Below are 24,762 nucleotides of genomic sequence, written 5' to 3' on the forward strand. Positions count from 1 at the left end.
GTTGCTTACGCCACATCCAGCAGCCATGCTGGTCCTTACAACGTCCCTAAAGCACAGTGCTGCCCAGGCCCACTCTCAGCTCTGCCATACTCCCACCCACCGCGCCCCCCCACCTTACCCCCGCAGAGCTAACTGCAAGCCCACCTTTTCTGTGGGCTGGTTTCCTTTCTGAGGCCGTGGGGTGGGAATAAGCAGAAAGGGGGGGGCCAGCCCAGTTTTGGTTTTCTTTAAAAAAGGAAAAAGAGAAAAAATGCACGGGCCCTTCCAGGTCTAAAATCCAATGATTCCCATTTTAAAGTACAATCTTCTCAAATGCTGACTATAATTACAGGGAGGGCTGCTCGCTTTGAGTGTGTATCACATACCAGAAACTAGCTTCCTGTTTTAGATACATCACACTTTACCTCACAACAACCCAAGGAGGCGGTATTATGACTATGTTATCCCCACTTAAAGGAAACTGAGGTTCAGAGAGATGAAATAACATTCCCCTGGTCGTACACCTACGAGATGAACCACAAGGCCCGTGCCCCTAACCACTAAGCTATGCTGCTCGGCACTGTGCTTTCCTTGAATGCCAGAGACCCTACTGGAATCCCTACTGATGCAGGGAGGGAAACAGGATTGGGTAATAGTGGCCTCGTTTTCTAAATAAATTTTATTAACTCCTATGAGAGGTCAAATGGCTTGCCCAAGGTCACACGACGGCAGGGTCAGGCATGCTACCCAGAGGCTTTCGGGCTTCTGTTTCCCCTGCTCAGTCCCCCAGCCCTGCAAAGCCATGAGCAGAGCTGGCTCCATTCTGCTAGCGTAATCAGTACTTTGTCCTTCCACCTTTGAAGGTCTTTCCCCTTCTTCTCCAATTAGCTATAGCTTGCGTGATAACTCTAAACAAGGAGTTAGTTAATTTTTAGTCCCAGTAAAAAAGAGCAGGGTAATGAATAAGAACAAAGAAACAAACTCGTCCAGCCGGGAAGATTCACTCAGGACATGCTGTGTGGAAAACACTGTCATTTTCACACTGCTCGCCACATTGTCTCTGTCAGATGATCACATTAGGAGGCATTCTGCTATCACTTACACATAGAAATCAAGAGAAGAATGGTATTTCATTTGACCCCTTCATGCCTAAATAGGGCAATTGCTAACTAGGAAGAAATTATATTTTAACTCCTGTTTGTGGGAGACATGAGTTCTCAGACACACAGACTTTGCCAAATGCTACACTTCCCGGAGAGGACCTGGCTGGGATGCTCAGTGCAAGTGACGCTGCGAATGTGCCCAGACACCTCCCACCTGTGCAGGAGGGCTCAGCCTGCAGGCTGCTCCCAACCAGCTCGGCTAGCGCTGTGTGGTAAATAACCCGGGCATAACCAGGGTCACCCGGCAATGCCAGGACAGTACAATTCTGGCATGTTTTCCGCAACCCAGGTCAGGGACAGAGGGACCTCCCCACCAGAGATCAGTCAAGGTGGCTTCTTCACACCCTTCTGGACAAAGAGAGTGTCACCCAAAGCATGTGGGGTGGGTCACCACAAACGAAGACTAGTTGGAAGACAGCACACCTGTCAAATGTGCAGCTTTTGGGCTGCTTTTGGGCTACTGTCCCCTGTCCGCAGCTGCCCATGTCAGGAGGCCTGCCTTCCCACCGTTTCATTTCCCCAGCATCCCATGCTGTTACGGTGCAGAAACGTGGTCAAGGACCATGGGCCCAGGGCCAGGCAGTGATTCAGAAGGAAACAAAGTGAGAAAGTAAGCCAGGATCTGCTGTGGTGACCTTGCAGCAGAGTTCCTGGCCCTTGAGGAAGGGCAGGAGAGAAACTTCCAGCACCTGAATGCCGATGGGGACAGTGCGAGCTGCAGTGACAGGGCCAGATGATGGCAGTAAGTGTGTCTTCCTGGAGCCACCCTGCAGGATGGTTGGGTGCCGTTTCAACTAGAGCCAGAGTGTTAGCCTGTGCCTGAGGATGTCCTTGCATGGATCAGCGTATGTCAAGCATGGTGCAAACGTACGTACTGAGTAGAACCTCATGTGCCATTGCCCAGATGCGCCTGGGATGGTGGAGGAGTACAGACACACCTGGGAAATACTGTGGGTTTGGTTCCAGACCAAGGCAATAAAGCAAGTCTCACAATGAAGTGAGTTGTAATCTTTTTGCTGGTGGGGGACCTTGCCTTCAATTTGTAAAAGAGGCAACATCCATGAAGGACGATAAAGTGAACCACAATAAAATGAGGCATTCCCATACAGACTTGGGAATCGGTCTCACCTATGTTCAGACCTCACTCCACCATCCACTGGCTTTGCAGCCTAAGTGTGTGAGTTAACGTCTTAGCCTCGGTTGTTTCAAACAAAAAATGGAGATGATCAATCCAACCATATGACTGGTAAGAGAGTGAGCAATTAAACAAACATAAGGTGCCTAGGATAGTGGTTGGCATGGCACGATTCCATAAAGGTTGTTTTCTTCCTGACTCTTAATTCTTGATACTGTTGTCTAATATACTAACACTTTTTGTCTAAGTTGCTATCTCTAAATCATTCAACTTTTGATAAGAGGGGAAAAAAATCAAACAGGACATGGTCTTTAAGCATTCTGCCAACAGAAAAAATTTTTCAGGTTGACAATGAAGTATTCATAACACTCCTGGGATCTGTTGGATCAATGAGCCATACAGTCACCCAATTAAACTGTCATCCAGCCTGAATTCTGACATCTTCTGCAGGCATCCCCAAACTACGGCCCGCGGGCCACATGTAGCCGCCTGAGGCCATTTATCCGGCCCCCTGCAGCACTTCCGGAAGGAGCACCTCTTTCATTGGTGGTCAGTGAGAGGAGCACTGTATGTGGCGGCCCTCCAACGGTCTGAGGGACAGTGAACTGGACCCCTGTGTAAAAAGTTTGGGGACCCCTGTAAGAGCAATACATGGTCAAATACCTGGTAAAAACTATAGCAATGGAATTTACTCAAGTCTGTCCATCTAAATATAGTAATTCTTAAAAATGATAATTAGAATTTGGTGTGAGTTAATAGTAATACCCGTCACATATGTATACCCTATGGGAGTTCCCAGGTCTTTCCCCACACACTATGGGTGCGGCCCTCGGAACCACTTGGAGACAGGAAGGGCATCCTCACAGAACCTTGGTATTTCCTACCCAGGACCGCGGTGTTCTTGGTGCTCGTGGTGATGACATTCAGGAATCCATTCTGGAATCCCCTCTCTTACCTGGCTACCAACGTTCACTAAATTGCCTATAAGGGCTTGAGATAAAGCTAGGCATTGGATATTCAGACAGGTCCAATTCTGACCTAGCAGCATTATAGCAGAAGAGAAGAGGGACAATTAAGGAAAAATGGGCTTTAAATTGTAAAGGGTAAAAAAGAAGGGAAAATCCAGGAACTCAGCAGTCCACAGTAGAGTCAGGTAGAAAGGAAACTAACACTAAGAAGGTTCCTTTTTTTTTTTTTTTTTGAGCCATTCATGAAAAAATCAGTATTCTCAGATAATATTCATCTGAGTGTAATATATTTTTAACTCAAACTAGGTAATGTCAAAACAACTTTTGGGAAGCTCTCTGACCACCAGATTAAGATAGTTGAGCATTATTTGGAAAGCAACAGGGAGTCCCTGAAGTTTTCTGAGGAGGAAGATGGTAAAATTAGAGATACACTTGACTCTAGGTAGATGAGGGAAGAAGGCAGGAGGCCTTATCAGAAGACTATTTCAATAGTTTAATAAATACAGGAATGCCTGATTTTATGGGTATATTTCCACAGAGATTTTATTTTCTGTACACATCTCTGATTTTATATGTATACCGCTTTATTCAGACTCAGGAATCAGAAATATTAAGCAATTCTTGACGTAGACTAAAAAGTGATTTGGCATTAATTAACATAATTAATAATTGTTTTTCCATTGTAATGAGTTCAAAAGATGGTGCAGTATAAAATGATCTACTAGGACATCTGCCAGAAAACTAAGTACCCAGTAAGTTATCATTAAAAATGTTTAAAAGAGTTGTCAATCAACTAAAATCTTGAAAATATTAATTCAATTATATTTAACTTTTTAAAAAAAGGAAAAAGTATGTAAATATCATATGCCTAATTCTTCCAGAAATGTTCCTACCCCGTGTAGCCCGGGCAGGAAGAATTACTCAAATATACTGTGTCAGTTGGGTATTAAACTCATCAGGGGGATCACATTGTAAGTTGTATAAATGTCTAACCACTGTGCAGCACATCAGAAACAAATATAATATTGAATGTTGACTGTAATTGAAAAATATTTTTTTCCGAAGTGTTACTCGAAATGCCGAAGACTTGGCAGTGACTAAGGCTGTCACCTGCCTCTCCCTTCTTGTTGTGAGCCTGGGAGAGAGAAGAAGACCAAAGGGACGGCGGTTTCTCCAAAATCTTTCCAGGCCTCAGTGCGCCACCGTTTCTTGGAGGTCAGGACCAGCGAGCAGGGACCGCGGTGGCTCTTACCCGGCGTCATCCTGGAAGCCTTCCAGCTCATCGCGCTGCTCTGCCAGGGTGGCTTCCAGGTCCAGGTAGGTGCCGTTGTGGGAGAGCTGCAGTGTGCAGTCGTCGAGCTGAAAGAGAGAGAGAGAGCCTGTTAAGCCCTGCCCGCTGCTGGGATCGGGACTCTGGATGGAGAAATCACTTCATGTTGCCCTCATGTGGTTTGTTTGTTTTTTTAAATCAAGCATTATTCCAAAATTCAGATCATAATTTGAAGCGGTAGTATGTTCCTATGAACAGATTGGGAGCAAACTGCATCCTGAGTATACAGATAAGACACCTACTAAGAAAAGTGGCATTGACAGGACCCAGGAGATGTAGATGAAAGGGGGGGGAGGAGAAGGAGCCCTTGGGTCCTGGGTCCCTTTTCCTCCTGGACCTACAGACCACATATCCCAGCCTTCTAGTTGGACTTCGGCCATCTAACTTGAGTACCAACCAATGGAAGGTGGGTGAAAGTGGATAAGGCCCCCAGCAGGCCTGGCAACACAACACCCCTGCACAACCTTCTACTCTTCTTCTCTTCCCTGTGGTCAGATACAGAGAACCAGCGGAGCCCCAGATGGAAGGAGCGGCTTAGGTTCTGGAATCGCTGCACGGGACGGAGCACCTCCCTCCTCTGGGCAGTGACAAGAGCAAGACACAAGCCTTTGTGGGGATGAGTCATGAAGATTTTGAGGTTGTTTGTAACAACAACGTTATGTGACGTTTAAAATGATCAATACACATGCAAAGATTAAAACTGACATGATGAGGAAATGCAAATGCATAACTTCACGCCTGGTCTCTCGGGCTGTAGGGTGGCTCATCTCAAAATCGCAGGAGACTGGGGGAAAACGGAGGCAGCTAGGTGGCTGCTGTAAAGCATCTAAGTAAATATTTGATAATATTTCCGCAGTGAGATTTCAAACAAGGAACTAGTCTGTTTTGCTAGGAAATTTTTGTTTATTATCCTCAACAAGAGAAACAGAGGCTGTCATCTTGTCTAGAATCAGCATTTATAAGAGGCTGCTGGGTTTTGTTTTCTTGTAAAATCAATTCTATGAAATATAACTTACATTAAACTGCACAGATTTTAAGAGTACAGTTTGATGGGATTTTGGTCTTTTTTTTTTTTTTTTTTTTTCAATTAGAGACCCGGCAGGTCCGTGTTTCTGGTTATCCTCAACAAAATGAAAGGAATTTGTTCTTTATTATTTGTAAGAAACACCTAGTTAAATTGTTTGAAGGGGTTAATCCTATTTGATTCACTTGTTTTATTTCTCTAATAACAAACTGTTCTCTGAGGGCGTGCTGGTGAAGTTCAGCATTCTTGACTGGCACTTACAGATGGGTCATCTGATCCAAGAGCATTTAAACCCAGGAATCCCATTGGCCAAAGTCATGGTTGTTTGGTGTCAGAGGTGCACCCATGGTTTTGGGGAAATGCACAGGGGAACTTCCCCCTCACCCCAGCCTACAGAACCAACAATAAAAATGCTTTCCTGAAGAAGGCATCTCCGAAGCCAAGGGTCTCCTGAGGACTGAAATCAGACTTTTATGATTCCGAGGTGGAAAATTCCATTAGAAACTGGACCTGGAAACATGGACACTGGACCATGTGTAGAGTGGGACTCACCACAGCTCATTCTAGCTTTTAACGCCGACAGGTGTTGTTAATTAATAAAGCTTTCTTGGTCTGTTCTGTTGATGGTATCAGCACATTTGCTTATTTTGAATCCCACATATAATCAACAGCCTAGAAGATGGGGATAATGAAAGCGCTTTAAGCCACAACAATTTCTTGAGCTTCAGCCCCTAGAAACATGTGAGCCCAGAGAAAGAAGCTTTGGATAGAGAGTTTCTGCTGCTCCGTGATGGGGTCTGAGCCATTCTGAAGTCCATACTCCGGCCGACAAGAGAGCCCGTGGGAGAGGGCGTTCTGCTCTGGGGTGGAGAGGGGCAGCATGTGCATGTGTGTGTGGTATAAATGCTCCCACCCCGGCTGATTTCAAGCTGACAATGTAAAGTTACTGAACGTGGAGTTGCAAAAAGACACACAGCAGCTTGCCAGTATGTAACATATTTACCACACAGATATGTCAGAAACCTCAAAGGAATAAGTAGCAGTGAAATGTAATAAAACAATTAAGAAGTGACATATTTTGAGTTACTATTATCTTTGTTGTTTACATTTTGGTTGTTTTTATTTAAGTAGAGTTGACATACAATATTATACTAGTTCAGGTGCACAACACAGTGATTTGACATTAAGATACCATATGATGCGATCACCACAATAAGTCTATTAACCATCTGTCACCGTATAAAGTTATTACGATGTTACTGACTATATTCACTGCACTGTCTGTACTTACTGATTTTATAACTGGAAGGTTGTGCCTTATTATCTTTGTTTTTAATATAACTTATTAATTGTGCATTTATATCATTAAATTTTTAATAATGGCTATGCTGAGCAACTGGCTCACAGAATGCCCGAAAATACCAATCAGCTCTCTCAAGCAACCCCAGCCAGCTGCGGCTCACACCCTCTGGCCCGCTCAGGTCATTAACTGGCGGTGTCTGAAGCGGAGAGAGACCCTGCCCTGGGCTTTCGGCCTTCACCACCCCACCCTGCGCTGCTCTTAGTGCAGACGTGGGGATTCCTGGTGGTGGCAGCTGCAGTCCTTACCGGCAGCCATGGCTCTTCTACACGCATCTCCACACCATACCTTCCGATTTTATTCCCAGCAGCCCGAGGTGAATACCTGGTTTTCCTCAACACTCACCCTAGCCCACCAGTATCTGTCCAAACAGGCTCCCAGCCAGCCCTGAACCACCACAGGCAGCCCCGCATCGCCCTAGCCATCTCACAACAGAATCCCCAAACTTTAGCAGGGCTGCCTGTTCTCACCATTCCTCTCCTCACATTCAGGGCATCCTTAACTAGTACCATTTCCATAGTTCAATTTTAACAAAATTATATGCCAGGCATGGACTGGGCACCAAGGAACATAAACATTTCCTTCCCTCAAAGATCATTTTATTGAGTGAGTATGATACACAGAACACAGAAGAGAAAAAAATATCCATTTAAACCAACTGTCAAAATGTGTAGACATTTATACTCAGTTGTATTCCTTCTCTATAATTAGCAGCTGCAGCCTCCAAGACCCAAGCATCCTCCATAAAACTGCCCCAGTCCCCCTTCCAAAAAACAAGGAATGTCATTACTTCCTAAGCCAGTGCCATGACCTTGATCCCCCTGCCCAATAGGTTAGCCATTTGTGCCTGCATGTCCTTCAACTAAAATAGAAAAAAATGAATATGTGCCTTTTAATCCCTTAAGAAGTGTATGTAAGAAAGTATGGTGGTTCCTCAAAAAACTGAAAATAGAACTACCTTATGACCCAGCAATCCCTCTACTGGGTATATACCCCAAAAACTCAGAAACATTGATACATAAAGACACATGCAGCCCCATGTTCATTGCAGCATTGTTCACAGTGGCCAGGACATGGAAACAACCAAAAAGCCCATCAATAGATGACTGGATAAAGAAGATGTGGCACATATACACTATGGAATACTACTCAGCAATAAGAAATGATGACATTGGATCATTTACAGCAAAATGGTGGGATCTTGATAACATTATACGAAGTGAAATAAGTAAATCAGAAAAAACCAGGAACTGCATTATTCCATACGTAGGTGGGACATAAAAGTGAGACTAAGAGACATTGATAAGAGTGTGGTGGTTACGGAGGGAGGGGGGAGAGGGAGAGGGAAAGGGGAGGGGGAGGGGCACAAAAAAAACTAGATAGAAGGTGACAGAGGACAATCTGACTTTGGGTGATGGGTATACAACATAATTGAATGACAAGATAACCTGGACATGTTATCTTTGAATATATGTATCCTGATTTATTGATGTCGCCCCATTAAAAAAAAAATTATAAAAAAAAAAAAAGAAGTGTATGTAGAGTCCTCACAGTAGGGCTACATACAGCAAGGCCACCTGGTCAGACACCACCACCTTTAGTGAGCCAGCACACATGGGCACAAAAGGGGTCCCAACAACACAGGCTGCTTGTGCAGATACCGCATGAATCAACACACACTGCCCACTCCATCATGCAATACAAACCTCACCTCGTCGTTACACCTGGGATACACAAGATTAAATCATCCCGTGAGACAAGGAGTAAGAATAAAGGGCTTCTGTGCTGGACTGACACATTCAAACAATGTGTTCATATTTTGGGAGGCGGCTTTAGGTATAATTTTTGCAGAGCTAAATGGACTCTTCAGTCTTGCCAGGGATACCTCAATAACAGTTATAAAAGAATACGACAGTGTGACGAGACAGTAAATGGAGGTTAGTTCCAATCTGCTTATTATGAAGATTCAGACGGAAATGCCCAGACTTAGCCTACAGAGGGCAGGACTCAGACACCTCCCCGCCAGACCAGCTCCTGACGGGAACTTCCATTCCTACTTACACAGAGGGAGGCAACCTGATCCCTTCCCTTGGCCTCCCGTGTCAACTGTCTTCCCCAATGACCTAAGGGCCCTGGAATTTCCTGACTCCGATGCTTTTCATGTCAACCCTCGTCCCCTGGCAGCATGTCCCCTGCCCTGCACTCCTTTCTTGGCTCTTGGCTCTAGGCTCCGTGGGCAGGACACTGCCGGGCACTTCAGGACAGAAGACAAAGCTGGGAGGGAGCCGTCTGGGAAGATAACGTTACAGGGTTATTATAAAAAGTGCGGCGTTAGGGAAGTTTAGGGGCAGTGACAGTGACTGAGCAGGAAGACTTGGGATCAGGTTGCAAGCTGTAAACCAGTGGCCAGTGTGCTGGTGGGGGGCAGGGTTCTCAGGAGGGCATCCCTCGCAGATCCACCAGAAGGGACCCTTGTAAATATCCTGGAATTCTGTGCCACTCCTCCTGGGTCCAGGGACTTAGAAAGAGCCCTCTGCTCCTTGCGCTCAGGTTGCACAAGGTCATTTGGGTCCTTTGACCATGCCTACGAAGGACACTGCTTTCAAAAAGGAAGAACAGATTCACCAACCTGGGGGGGGGGGGGCGGGGGGAGGGGATATCTACCACAAGACTAACGTCACGTCTGGATTTACAGATCCTTTTCTTTCCTTAATCCAGTGAAGTGGCACGTTACTGGGGTGGCTTAATGATTACCTGGGTTTGGCAGCAGGTCTACAGAGAACCTTAGTCTAGGCAGTAAAACTTATTGTAACCCTGAAATAGATTTATCCAGCAGCATTCTATAAACACACGTCAGGACTATCCTTTAAGCTAATTTTGGTAATAGTTCAGAAGTGGGAAAATGTATGCTGATGGTTAAAAGGGGGAAAAGATAATGAAAAGCTAAAATAAATACCATTTGCTTATGGCATTTCATTGGTTCCTCCTGTCCCTGAACCCACATCCCTTGCAATGTGATTTTGCAGGTCCTTCCATCAAGAGGAGGCTCTTTCTCTTCCCCTGGAATCTGGACTGGCCTGGGTCTTGCTTTGGCCGAGGAGGTAGCAGACATGACAGGGCGGAGACTTGGAAGATACCCGCTCCCTGAGGCGGGCGCCCTCTCTCGCTGCTTTTGGAACTCCGCCCCCACATGGCTCGCCGGCTTCGCCAGCCTCCAGGATGCCCGACTGCTCCCGCTGCCCCCGACAGCCTGCCCACTGTCACACACTACATGAGGCCGACAGCCTGCCCACTGTCACACACTACATGAGGCCGACAGCGTGCCCACTGACACACACTACAGGAGGCCGACAGCCTGCCCACTGACACACACTACATGAGGCCGACAGCCTGCCCACTGACACACACTACAGGAGGCCGACAGCCTGCCCACTGCCACACACTACAGGAGGCCGACAGCCTGCCCACTGACACACACTACATGAGGCCGACAGCCTGCCCACTGACACACACTACAGGAGGCCGACAGCGTGCCCACTGACACACACTACATGAGGCCGACAGCCTGCCCACTGTCACACACTACAGGAGGCCGACAGCCTGCCCACTGACACACACTACAGGAGGCCGACAGCCTGCCCACTGCCACACACTACAGGAGGCCGACAGCCTGCCCACTGCCACACACTACAGGAGGCCGTCCGGCTCAGCACGCCTCCAGGTGACCTTCCAGCTGATGACAGACACAGGGGAGAGCCCAGCAGGGATCGGTCCGACTGGCCCAAACCAGAAGTGTCCAGTAGACCGGACTTACTAGAAATATTTTTATTGCTGTTGCTTTAAGTGAATCTTCTCTTCCTGTGAGGAAAGACCCACAACGAACGGGCAGCCAGCAGAGATGGCAAGTTCACACTCGAAGTGCTCAGTGCCTGGATCGATGGTGGGTGAGACGCTCGCCCCACCAAAGTGCCCTCTGAGTGCGCCACGCCACTGCCAGCTCGAGGCAGGAACGCCACCACCCTGCCCAGCCCTCAGATGCCACAGCGCACACACACCTGGCACTGCCCTGCCCCAGCCCCTCACCCTGGGAGCCCAAGGCCATCCGCAGAGGAAGGACGGCAGCAGTTGCTGGGTGGCAAGGCCTGAACACAGGGGAGTAGGGAAGCAGGCAACCGAGAACCCCCCAGGGAGGTGAGGAGGGTGAGTGCCCTCCAGCCTGCAGAGCATGTTTCACTGTCTCATTATGCTCCGCCTACAACGTGCACGCCCAGAGATAACAGCACGAAGACTCGCAAGACAGCAGCTGCAAGCGCAGGGCCCTGGGACCGCACTGGTCACAGCCCATGACGCCTGCTCCGGGCTCAGAAGTGAGGCGCTGCTGCGGCCTCGCCTCACTCCAGGGTCAGGTTTGCCATGAGCCCCGCCAGCGCCCCGCTTCGGGCTATCCCAGCTCTGAGAGCGGTTCCACGGCTGTCAGCACGGTCGGTAGGTCTAAGAGGGCCACACCCACTTCCCCTACAAATGGTGCTTTTGTTGCTAGGCAATCATGAAGCCCATGATTTCCTTCAACTTCCTGGTTCCTTCTAAAGGCGGGAGAGACAAGAGACTGGACTCTGATGACAAGCAAAAGAAGTTAGAAAAGAGAGTGTTCCAGCAAGCAGGGCCACATGCTTCTTTCAGTGCTGAGGAATACCTAGACAAAACCCCAGCTCGGCCATTCAAGCCTTTCTGTGTTATGATGCCAGCATACCCATAATGAATGGCCTCCTCGGAGGGCCAAGGTGGAGGCCACACATGCTGTGGCTGCCCTCTGCCATTTCCTGAGATGGGCAGTGAGGACAAGCCATTCATTCACTTCATTATCCTTCAAACTGTACATGCACTTCATGTTTATTCCTTTGTGTGAATAAAAAATGACTCCGTTCCACATAAAGAGGTCATTTTATATATATAGATATAAAAAAATACATGTAACATTTGATCAGTTTTCTTAAGAAAAGACCAAATGAAACTAATTTACATGATATTAGAAGAAAATAGATCTTGTTGGCTAATCCTAACAAATCATATTAATAGTTTTAAATCCCTATGGGCTCACTTGGAATAACATATACATCACAGGTATTTTAATAAGTGTTTTAGGATGAAGTATGAGAACATTTTTTGAAGATTCAGCAGGCATGGCTGATTTAATAATCTGAATGTATTTACTCTGAAAGCGGTTGGAGTTTAGTTCCTCAGAAACCTTCAATAGGTTATGTTATTAGTGGCCACCAACCCCAGTGAGAGAAGTGATGTTCTGAAATTGGTTTAGGCAGTTTCTAAATCAAGCCCCAGATTTCTATTTGAGTCAACAAATTGCACAGCTCACCAACCAAAGGCAAAAGTCTTTGCCAAATTCTACAAGAAAGACAAAGGTCAGGATTCTCCCATTAAGAGCCTAAACTGAGTGGGTGTGGTAAGCTGGTAACTATTTGAATTCTTTTACAAGATCTTTTTATCATTAAGTAAATAACCAAAAATGCATTAAATTTCTCTCCTGAAAAAGGCTGGACTGAATTTACTTAGGTTTACAGGGACTGTTTTTCCATTTTATCTCATTTCAGTCAAGGTGAAAAATAATGTCAGCACTAAGATTCAGGGTTCTGACAGATCCATTATCATTCATTCACTCACTCGTTCAAATTACTGATCCTTTTCCGTGCCCCCTCTCTGAGCCAAGCACTGTGCCACGTCCTGGGGAGCTGACCATAAGTATGATAGGCCGGGTCCCAGGGCACTCCGGGCTATGGATGGGACAGATCACCAACAGCTGGTGGGAGTCCAGGGGAATGAGGACAGTGAGTTGGTTACCTTTGTTGTTTCTGTTCCTGCTTTCCCTGGAGGAGGAGTGCAGGGCATGGGGAACTAAAAAACAGTGGATACAAAAGCCCTGACAGGAATGTGAGTAGTCGAGGCACTGAAAGAAGGAAGACCAAGGGCTCTAGAGGTGGAGCCTCTGTCCCTAGCAGACTTTAGACCTGATTCTAGGGCAACAAGAAGCCATGAAATGGTGGTAGATGAATGCATGCAGGACCAGCTTTGCAAGGTGCGGAAGGAAGGGGAAGGCAAGTGCTGGAATTGGAGGTGATTTGAGGGTGGCTGGGACAATCATGGAAGGAGTGGAAATGCAGAGAGGAGAAGGGAGAGCAGTGACACCGAAAAAGAGAATGGAAAAGTCAAAACGACTTGGTGATTTATCAAATGTGAAAGTGTCCAACAGAGAGGCAAAATCTTGGGTTTCTTGCTTGAGCAGATTAATAAAGAGTGGTACCTTTTTACAAGTATGGTGAACATCAGACCAAAAGCTAAGGGGGCAGAGAGATAAGATAAATTGGGATTTTGGTTTTTACATGTTATGTCTAAAGCAAGCGGAGACATTGATTTGGGGGCATGGCATGAACAGAAATATAGCAGTTGAAATCTCAGAAGTGCACTGACATACCTAAAGGTAAGAGCTAACATTTTGTGTCTGAAGGATTTGTGGGGGTGTCCCCCTTTTTCTTTCCTGACATTGGTAATTGGTGCTTTCCCATTTTTTTTTTCTCTAACAGTTTAGGATTGAGTCTTTATTCATTTATTTCTTTTGAAACAACCAACTTTTTATTACATTGCTTTTCTATTACTTTAAGTTTGTTTTGTATCTTGTTAATTTCTGTTCTTATCTTTATTATTTCCTTCCTTCTACATTCTTTGTGTTTAATATGCTTGTATTTTTATAACATTTAAAATCTTAAGATTTTTCCATCTTCTTTTCAATTATGTGCATTTAAGACTAGAATTTCCCTCTCACTAGGGTTTAGCTACAGTTCACAAGATATGCTATGCCATATATTCATAACCTGCAGCCCAAAATATTTTCTAAATTTCACTGGAATGTCTTCTTTGACCCATGGATTATTTAGAAGTATATTACATAATTTCCAAATATGTGGGAATTTTCTAGCATCTTTTTTATTGTTGGTATCTAGCTTAATTTACGGCCAGAAAATACACTCTGTATGATACCAGTTCTATGAAATTTCTTGAAATTCATTCTATGGCCCCATGGAAAGAATGTGTCCTTCACAGCTGCAGGGCTTACTGAATGGGACTTCCGTGTCTTCTCTGTCCTTACTGCCTTTAATCCACTTGTTTTATAAAGAGGTGTTCTGATCTCCCACTACAACTGTGACTTTCTCTATTTTTCCTTTTAATCCCATCAATATTTTACTTCTCTCTTTGTTTATATTTCCTAGTGAAGTGACTCCTTTAGCGCTGTGAGTTTGCCTCCGTATCTCTAGCAATGTTTCTTACCTTAAAGATGACATCCTCTGCTACCAGCACAGCTTTACCACTTTCTTTTGGTTAGTGGTCCATGGTGTATCTTCTTCCAGTCTTTCCCTGACAACAGTTGGTGCCCCATATATTTAAGATGTATCTCTTTTAAGTAGAACATAGGGGTTTTTTTTAAACCAACTGACCAACTTAGTTTTTTAATAAAAGTCTTTAATCAAAGTCTTTTTATATCAAGTAGTTTCTGATGTTTGGGTTTAAATCTAGATTTTAGTATTTGATCTACTTGTTCTAGTTCCTTTATCCTCCTTGTAATCTTTTGCTTTAATCTACTAGTCTCTATTATTCTGTCGTTTCTTTCTATTATTCTAAGTGTTCCTAGGTATATATTTGTTCATTATTATTTTAGTAATTTACCTTACAATAATCAGATGGCTTCCAGACTCAGCAGAACCTGCTACGAATGGGTATCATCTCCCAGACAATGTAAGGGCACTAGACCACTTCAATATAGTCTATACCTTTTGATATTGAAAAATGTATTTTGAACCCCAATACATAGTATTGCTTTGGGCAGTCAGTATTCATTTCAATTTGCCCAATTTTTATCTTGTCTCTTGCACATCGGTTCCTTCCTGCATTTCTGTCCTTCTATCTTTGATCATTTCATTCTTTAGTGAGAGTCTTCTGGCAACAAATTTCCTCAGTTCCTATTTTTGAGAAATATCTACATTTCACCTCCATTTTTTTAACAGGTTTATTGAGATATAATTCACATACTACATAATTCACCAGTTACAGTATATAATTCCCTGGCTTGTAGTATATTCACAGAATTGTGTACCCATCACCACAATCAATTTTAGAACACTTCCATGACCCAAAAAAGGAGCCATGTATCCATTAGCAGTAACTCCTCATTCTTGAAACATAGCATCTCTAGCTTCCAAAAACCACTAACTGACTTTCCTTCTCTCCATATTTTCCTATTCTAGACATTTCATATTAATGGAATCATACATGGTCTTTTGTGACTGGCTTCTTTCACTTAGTATAGTTTTCAAGGTTCATCCATACTGTAAGATTTACGTCATTCCCTTAACTGCTAAAAAAATCTTTATTTTATAGATACACCACATTTGGTTCATACATTCATCAGTTGATCGACATTTGGTTGTTTCTACTTTTGGGCTATTATGAATAATACTACTATGAACATTTGTGTTCAAGTTGTTATGTAGACATTTATTTTCATTTCTCCTAAGTAGTTATACCTAGGAGTGGAATGGCTGGGTCACACAGCACGTCTATGTTTAACATTTTAAGAAACTGCCAAACTGTTTTCCAAACCAGCTATACCATTTTATATTCCTACCAGTAATGCATGAGAGTTCTAATTTCCCCATAACTTTGCCCACTGTTGGTTTGAGGATTTTGGGGGTTTTTTTGCTTGTTTTGTTTTGCTTCATTGTTGTATTCTAACCATCCTAATAAATGTGAAGTGTTATCTCATGATTTTGATTTGCATTTCCCTGAAGGCTAAGGATGGTGAGCACCTTTTCCTGTGTTAACTGGTCATTTGCATATCTTCCATAGAGAAATGTCTATTCAAATCCTTTGCTCATATTTTAATTGGGTTATTTGTCTTTTTGTTGTTCAGTTATTAAGAGTTCCTATATATTCAGGGTACAAGTGTTTTATCAAATACGTGATTTACAAAAATATTCTCCCAATCTGAGTTGTCTCTTCACTTTCTCAGTGGTGTCCTTTGAAGCACAAAAGCTTTTAATTTTGATGAGGGACAGTTTACCTATTTTTTTCTTTTGTTGTTTTTGCTTTTAGTGTCATATTGCCTTCACTTTAACAGATATATTTATAAGATACAGAATTCAAGATTAGCAGTTATTTTCTTGGCATACTCACAAACTATTATTCCACTGTCTTCTAGTTTACAAAATTTCAGTTGAAACATTCAGCTGTCTTACTGTCATTCTTTTGAAGATAATCTATTTTTTCCAGGATGCATTCAATATTTTCTTTGTCATTAATATCCACCAGTTTTACTATGAAATGCTTATGTGTGATTTACCTTGCATTTATCTTGCCTCAGATTTATAGCATCTCTTAAACTTATAGCTTAATGTCATTTGTTGGTTTTGAAAAATCTTGGCCATTATCTCTTCAAATATTCCTTCCCCCCCATTCTCTTTTTCCCACTAGGGAACCCCAGTACATGTGTTCTAGACCCATGCCCCATATTCCTACTGTGCTTTTTTCTGCATTTGCCATTTGTTTGCTCTCCATAAATTGGCCTATAATATCTTCTACTGATCTATATTCCAGATCATTAATTTTCTCTTCATTTGTGTCTAATCTTCAGATGAACCCATCTTTTCCAGTCTTTTTTAATTTTTCATTTCTAAAATTCCCATTTGCTTCTTTCTTATATCCCTGTTTTATTTTGTTTTGTTAAAATCCTCCATCTTGCCTATTTTCTTGAAAGTATTTATCATTATTGTTTTATTGATTGTATCTGATAACTCTAATTATCAGTATCTGGATCACATATAGATATTTCTATAGTTCTCCTCACCATTGGCCACATCTCTGGATATACCAGGTATGCTTCATTGAATACAATCAGTATTTGCAAAAATAAGTTTGAAGGCTTTGGGTGATAGCTTCTGCCAGAGAGAATTCCCTTAACTTCTGGCAAGCTATAGGAGTAGATCGCCTTAATCCAATCAAAGATTTAGCTTGCTGAAAATGGGTTTGTCTTTGTAGGCCTAGTCTATTTTAAGTGAATCCTTACTTCTAGAGTGTAATCTTTATAGGTCACAACTAAATGCATGCAGCATTTATTACAATTCATATACAATACCTTGATGAGCTCTGATCCCTGCTTTTTTTCTCCCCAGGGTGATAAAACTTCTAACAGCATTCTTAAGCTCTCCGCCACCTCACAGTCACTTGCTGCTTGCCTTCATAGTCTCTGCACCAGCCCCTGATGAACTGGTAGATGCATCAAGGTGAAAAGCAGCTTAGAATTTCAGGCCCAGTGAGCCAGACCTCAGTGCGTCTCCCTCCTCTCTGGGATCTTGGCCTCCCAAGTCCTGGTTGCCTTGGCAGCTTTCTGGTGCCTTTAAACACGTCTTTTTGTCTATCGTACCTGGTTGTTCTGGATAAGAATATTGGCCTGCTACACACTCATTCATTATAACCAGAAGCAGAAGCTAAAACACCTAACTTTTTTTTTTTTTTTTTACAGAGACAGAGAGAGAGTCAGATAGAGGGATAGAAAGGCACAGACAGACAGGAATGGAGAGAGATGAGAAGCATCAATCATCAGATTTTCATTGCGACACCTTAGTTGTTCATTGATTGCTTTCTCATATGTGCCATGACCACAGGCCTTCAGCAGACCGAGTAACCCCCCGCTCAAGCCAGTGACCTTGGGTCCATGCTAGTGAGCTTTTTGCTCAAGCCAGATGAGCCTGCACTCAAGCTGGCAACCCTGGGGTCTCAAACCTGGGTCCTTCCACATCCCAGTCCGACGCTCTATCCATTGCGCCACGCCCTGGTCAGGCAAAAACACCTAACTTTTAATAGCTGAAAACATTTACTATTCATTTGACGTGAGTTATATAAATTATTTAATCCTCATGTAAGCTATGAAGAAGTGTTATTATTATTCTCATCTTATAATTGATGTAAGATGATGGAGCACAGGCTCACAGAAAACCATAACTTAACTGAGCAGCTTGCCTAAGACCACCACAATTAGAGCAACTACACCAGACAGCCTGGCTCCTGACACTGTTTCTCATCTACTACAGTATATGGAATGAGGAGGAACGACAGACACAGGTGTAAGCCCTCCACTGTTCCAAAGTTAGAGACGGAGCCAAAGAAAGGGAGACTGAGAAGAACAGCTAGAGAGGGACCAGAGGAAAACCAGAGGCTGTTCTGTAAACAGACAGAAGAGAGTGTTTCAAGTAGAAAAACATGGTTAACTGTGACACGCTGGAAGAATTTTCATTTGGAAGTAACTAGGCCTAGTGTCATCAGTGGCTCATCCCCTTAAACAATAAATATTAAAATCTTTGCCAAGACACCAGCACATCCGTCCTGCAGACATTCGCTGACCACACACTGTGTCCTAAGTGTCTCCTGCTGACTTGGCCTGCCACATTGAGGCAGTACAGAATACCTCTAAACAGTGAAACCACATAACCAAACCAGTGCGGTTAAAAACAGAACAATTAATAATTAGAGAAACCATGTAAATGTGATCGTCTGATTCTCTTTAAAATCTCCAAAACTCTTACATGGAATTTACAAGGGAATTTTTAATATATTATTGCTTTATTCTTCAAATATCCCTCTTATTCACATTCATTGAAAGAAAAAGACTGGAATGTATAAAACACAGAAACTTGTTAACATATAGAAGACTTGGGATATTATAAGAACAGAGTTGGTGAAATGGGGAGAGAGAAAAGATCTAGGTTAAGAAATGCATCATTTCATTAATGTGAGTCACCAGTAAAATAGACCCACTAAGAATGAGATTTATGCAAAGGGTCATCTAGGCCCGCTATATAATTTGCAAGGCCCAAGGCAAACTGAAAATGTGAGGCCCCATGTTCAGAAAATAAAACTATTTTTCCTTTCTCAGTGGTCTTTCTTTTGACCTGTCATGATAGGTTCTTTTTTAATCTGCTATTTACTGTTACCTTTCATGGGGCTCAGGGATGCTCACTGGGCATGTTTAGACCCTCGCTGGCTCCCACAGTCTTGTCCCCATTACTGAGCACACAGCATGGGCCTGCACCCAGGTTCCTACTAGGGGAGAGGACAGAAGAAGTCACTGGGCAGGGTAGGGTAGGATGAGATGGGGACCCCCAGCAGAGAACCAGTCCTGGGGAGGTGGGGAGGTGGGGAAGGGGAAGGGGAAGAAGGGGAGGGGGGAGGCAGAAAGGCAAAACCACATAATTGAGGTTTAGGCCCCCAGCGCACACTCCATTCTTCCATTAGCCTTCACTTAAAAAACATAAAATCAAAAATAAAATTATCTAGATGGTGAATACACAATACTATATAGGTGGTGTATTAAAGAATTATACACTTGAAACCTATATAATTTTATTAACCAATGTCACCCCAATCAATTCATTCAATCAATTAAAACTTAAATTAATTATTAAGAGTTTTAAAACTGTGACCACAGAACGTTAAACCCCAAGTGCAGGGCCCTGTGCAACAACACTGGTCACACAACACTGGCCCTATATAGCCATCCTGGGCCACCACATAACACTGCCTTCTGGTTCTGGATGTGAGCCAGAAGGGCCCATTGACCTTCCTGCCGCATTACTGCACAGCAGGGCCCATCCAGAGGAGGCCCTATTGCCCAGTGCCTCTGCCATCTGCAGAGCAGTGGTTCTTAAAACATTTATGTGCACAATAACCTCCTGGTCAAACCCCATATTCTAATTCTGAGGCTGTGGCTGGTAAGCACTCGGGACACTGCTCATTTCCCACCATCCCCAGGTGATCTAACGCAGGCAGGGGTTTGGGGTCCACTCTGAGAACAGGTGCCAAAGATACTTGACCCCAGCTCCCTTGGGGGAGGGTGTCAGTCTCAGGTGAGGCTGAGGTCCACGAGCAGAAACCTGGGGTGGTGGGAGGGTAGAGTTGTCTGAATCTCTTTGGAACTTTTCCCTCTCCACCCATCCCTGGCTCCTTCCTCCTACACTGCACACTTGGGTACACTGATCTTCGGGCTGACGGAGTCTGCCTCGGGGTCCAAGTGTGTGGAGATTACCCGCCACCCACGGAAGAAGGAAAGCACACGAATGGCTCAAGAATCCAGCCCCCCCTGGCCTGTGTGACATGAACACCCAGGCGTAGAAGCCACACCTCAGGGAAGTCCAGCTGGCCATGACAGTGGACTTCCAGAAAGAGCTTTCAAGATCATTAGAAGGTGAGCAGCCCGCCAGCCAGAACACCCTGCACACCACTGTCACTCCAGAGTGTGCCCGGAAATGGTCCTTGGGAAGACAAGAAAACCAGCCTCCCATACAGGAAGCTGGGCCTCAGGCTGCCCCAAGTCAGCGCCAGAACCTGGGGCCACCAGTCATCGCATCTGTAGAACGAGGGAGACCACAGACATCAGAGTGCTCACGGACACACTCAGCTTGGCCTGCATGGCATTTTGAGTGGTTTTGGTTAGTTGCCAATACCTAGAAGAGATTACACATAGAATTCCAGGCTCCCAGCTTCTTTTGAAGAATAGAAAGATGCAGGGAGACCTGGCTGAGCAGCACAAACCCTTTATTTGGGGCACGTGTTGCCGAGTCCCCTGGGCCACTTTCCACCTGGCTCATTTCCAGACCGTCTGGACCCTGGCTCAGGTAACTCGAAGGTCCTTTTCCCTCAAACACGCTATGATTAAATGTTCCATTTCTTCATTTAGCTTCAACCATACATAACACCAATGTTTTCTCAACAACCAGAGGGTTTCAAAATCAGCGGCATAAAATCAGCAAACATTTTACTGCACTCTATTCCCTTAGTAATGCAGGAACTATATGACCGACAGCCCTAGTTTAGTGATCGGCTGAAACCCCTCAACAAAACACTCAGGTCTCCAGTACCTCACCGAGGTTTGGGCTGTCCTTAAGATCGCCAGTGCCCCCGGTACCCACGTCCGCATCTGCTTCTCCACTCTGCGTCCTCTCTTCCGTCGCCATGGCGAACAGAAAGCCCATCCTGAGATGCCTGACTCTGCTCTATGGTGGTACCTCCCCCACCTGGCATGACCAAGTACAGGCTGGTCAGGGCTGTAATTAAAGACTGATCACTCTACTCCTGGCCACAGCTTTTTAAATCCAATTTAAAAATCCACAGGCATCCATGTATTTCTAAATTACAACTTGTCCACTTTTAATTGGAAAAAAAAAAACACTGCCCATGCTCCTAAGCAGAGGACCACACATCTCTCGGACAGATCTCCCCCAGAACTGCCAGGCACTGAAGGACAACCTTCCAAAGAGGCCACGCAAGGGACAGCAAAAGTGGGAACACTCCCATTGGAATGCCATGTGCTCCCTGTAAATATTCCCTGAAAAACCCCAAACATGTTGTCATTTTGAATTTGTGTTTGATACATGTTTGCAGACAAAAAGTCATCTCCTCTTCTGGGATTATGCATGTTACACAGCAGCCGGGAGCAGGGCCCTCTCTGTAACCAGGTCTGGGGATTAGAGGATCTCATTCATTCTGCAGGACATGCATTTATGTAACCGAAAATCCATGCTCTCAGTATATGACCCTAGGTATGTTCTCAGCTGGTACATTTGAGAGTCTGGGGAATATGACTTTTGATATGAAAATAATTTTCAACCTAAGGTTGTTGAGGATCAAGTTTTTAGAATCAAGGAAAACATAGTATATTTATTGGTGAGTGATAATCCACTGTGAAATTCTGAATTTACATTATTGCTGTGAGGTTTGGGTCAGTTATCACCTTTTGGGATTTAGAGATACTTTACAACTAAAATGTCTATTACAATGTTGGCTTTTAAAAAGTCAAGATTGACGGATCCAAGATGGGAGTAGAGGAGGTGAAAGTTACACTCACCTCCTCCCAGGACCAAACTGGAATTTCAACTAAAATATAGAACAATCACCTTGAATAACCAACTGAAGACTGGCTGAACCTTGTAACCAAGGATTTACAGAAGAAGCTGCAGCGAGACTGGTAGGAAGGGCGCAAGTGCAGAAAGGACTGGCCCCACTCACATGGGCAGTGGCCGAGATTTCATTGGGGTATCTCAGCTGCAAAGATTCCCCTTGCGAAATGTGGAGTCACTCCAGGTTCCCCAGCCCAGATCACCAGAGCCAGAAAGAGGCACTCACATAAAATCTAATGATGAAAATCAGCAGGGATTCTGTCCACCAGGGAGAGATAGGTGGCAGTCTGCGAGAAACAGTTACATTCTTAAAGGGCCATGCACACAATCTCATTTGCAGCCACTCCCCCTGGGCTCCAGTGGAGGGAAGGCAGAGTGGACTGGAGTTGTGTGAGGAGAGACGGGCTGGGGTTCTAGGAGAGAGCTGATGGGACCGCTGTCAGGTTCCCTGTGCTGAGTCCTTCTCCCACACCACAGACGCCATCTTTCTTGGGTGGAGCAATCCCCTCCTTATGTAACAGCCAGGGGAAATGCAATAGCCCCACCATCCAGCCTCCCTATCACCCCCATCCTGCAGAGCTCTCCTCCCACTGAACAGTCAGCTACTGCGGCCAGGGTGTAAAGGTCTGGGCAGACTCAGGGGGTGTGGAGACTGAGTTTATGGCTTTTCAGTGGGATCCTTTCCCCCTACTCTCCTGTGAACCTGACTGATGCCTCCCCATCATGGGAGAGCTGATAGTCCCACCCTCAGGGCTCCCAGTGGGCCCCACCCTCCTGACCCCTGGTGGCCCAGCTCTGCCAGAATTAGGTTCCCCAGGAGATCTAGGCAGACTCCAAGACTGACTGAGTTGTGTGGCTCTGAGGGGTAGGCAACTCCCCCTACCTTTCCCTAAGCCGGACCAACACCCCACCTCATGGAGACCCACTAGCCTAATACTCCTGACTCCCAGCAGATCTGCCTTGTTGAGTTTAGGCTCCTGCAGAATCTGAAAGAGACTGAGATGTTTGGATCTAGGACAGAGCCATTATCCCCTCACAAACCTGACCAGTATAGAGCCTTCTCTTTACACAGTCAAATCTTGGTCTTTTTGGGCCTGATAAACTCTGCTGGCCTCACCCTGATGACTCCTTAAGACCCTGCCACACCGAAAAGGTCCATAGGCAATTGGTGTATCCTGGAACATTTGCTAAGTGGCCTCGGACCCACCACTGGCACAGAGGTTGAACCTGTATCAATCTGGTGAATACTACTCACTACTCACCTTACCTGGTAACTCACTGAAAACCCATCTCATGCAACTTAAGTACTGCTGGAGGCTCTGTCAGTGACTGAGCCTAAGAGGTAGCCAGCAGACAGAGAAGGACCTTAGGGTGCCTGGGACCTTCTGCTAACCTGCCCTGGCCTTGGTGCTGGTGGAAACCTGCTTTGGTACACAGCTTGTTCCTTCCAACACACACCCAAACCCAGAACAGGCAGCCACACACTGAAGATCACTTTGTAGCTGCAAACAGGTTTCCCAGGGCCAGTAACACATAGTCTGACATTGGCTTGCACCAGAGTCCCTCCCAAGAAGCCCCAGAACCAATACACCCAGTAGCCAGCTTTGGACAGCATCCGAGAAGGATCAAATTAGCTTCACAAGTGACATTTGAAAAGGGATATCTTGGCACACACCAGACCCTGCTGAGGCAAATTCCACATCATGTGGGCACACCTGCAAAGCAGCTCATACACCATGATTAGGGTCGATGCTCACAGCCAGCCAGCCTGAGGGTGAACCTCATATGTGAACAGGCCAGTAGCAATCAAGACTTAATTACAATAGAAGGGCTCAGATAACCTACACAAGGGAATTCTTGGAGTACCCAGCTCAGATGATCAAGTGGACTGTACCACTGGGTCCCACAGGACACATACTGCATAACAACACACTACTAAGACTGGTAGTCATAGAAGATCTACCTAATATAGAGAAACAAATGCAGGGAGGCAGCCAAAATGGAGAGACAAAAAAAAAATGCCACAAATGAAAGAATAGAGGAAATCTTCAGAAAAAGGGCTAATCATATTGAGGCAAGCAACTTATCATATATAGAGTTCAAAAAATGGTTATAAAAATGCTCAAGGTACACAGTGACAACTTCAGAAAACTTAGTAAAAATTTCAACAGCATGAAAAAGAACAGAGAAACCATTAAAAAAACAGTCAGAAAAAAATTCAATATGTAAAATGAAGACTACACTAAAAGAAATAAACAGTAGGTTGGATGAAGCAGAAGATTAAGTCACAAATTGGAAGACAAGGTAGCAGAAAACACCAAATCAGAGCAGCAAAGAGAAAAAAAAAATTTTTTTAAATAAGGCTAGTTTAAGATACCTTTGGGACAACATGAAGTGTAGAAACAGCTGCATTATAGGGGTACCAGAAGGAAAAAAGAGAAAAAAAGTGATTGAGAACCTATCTGAAGAAATAATGACTGAAATTTCCTAACTTGGTGAAGGGAAAAGACACACAAATCCAGGAATCAGAGAGAGTCCCAAACAATATGAACTCAAAGAGGCCCACACCAAGATATATCATAATTAAAATGGCAAAGGGTAAAGACAAAGAGAGAACCTTAAAAGCAGCAAGAGAAAGACAGTTAGTTACTTGCAAGAGAGCTCCCAAAAGACCATCAGCTGATTTCTCAAAAGAAAAAAATTCAGGCCAGAAAGATGGGCATGAAATATTCAAAATGATGAAAAGGAAGGAGCTACAACCAAGACTACTTTATGCAGCAGACTAACATTTA

At 44.5% G+C, this 24,762-nt stretch overlaps 1 protein-coding gene across 5 annotated transcripts in view; it reads right to left on the reverse strand.

Moving 5' to 3' along the window:
* Positions 1-24,762, reverse strand: part of FHOD3 (formin homology 2 domain containing 3) — a 482,415-nt gene that overhangs the window by 412,049 nt on the left and 45,604 nt on the right. For all 5 annotated transcript variants that reach the window (XM_066246735.1, XM_066246736.1, XM_066246734.1 and 2 more), the window contains exon 2: positions 4,498-4,604. In XM_066246735.1, the coding sequence (XP_066102832.1) occupies positions 4,498-4,604 (107 nt within the window). The remainder of the gene's footprint in view (positions 1-4,497; positions 4,605-24,762) is intronic.

This window comes from Saccopteryx bilineata, chromosome 11, assembly GCF_036850765.1.
Source record: "Saccopteryx bilineata isolate mSacBil1 chromosome 11, mSacBil1_pri_phased_curated, whole genome shotgun sequence".
Taxonomy (NCBI): domain Eukaryota; kingdom Metazoa; phylum Chordata; class Mammalia; order Chiroptera; family Emballonuridae; genus Saccopteryx; species Saccopteryx bilineata.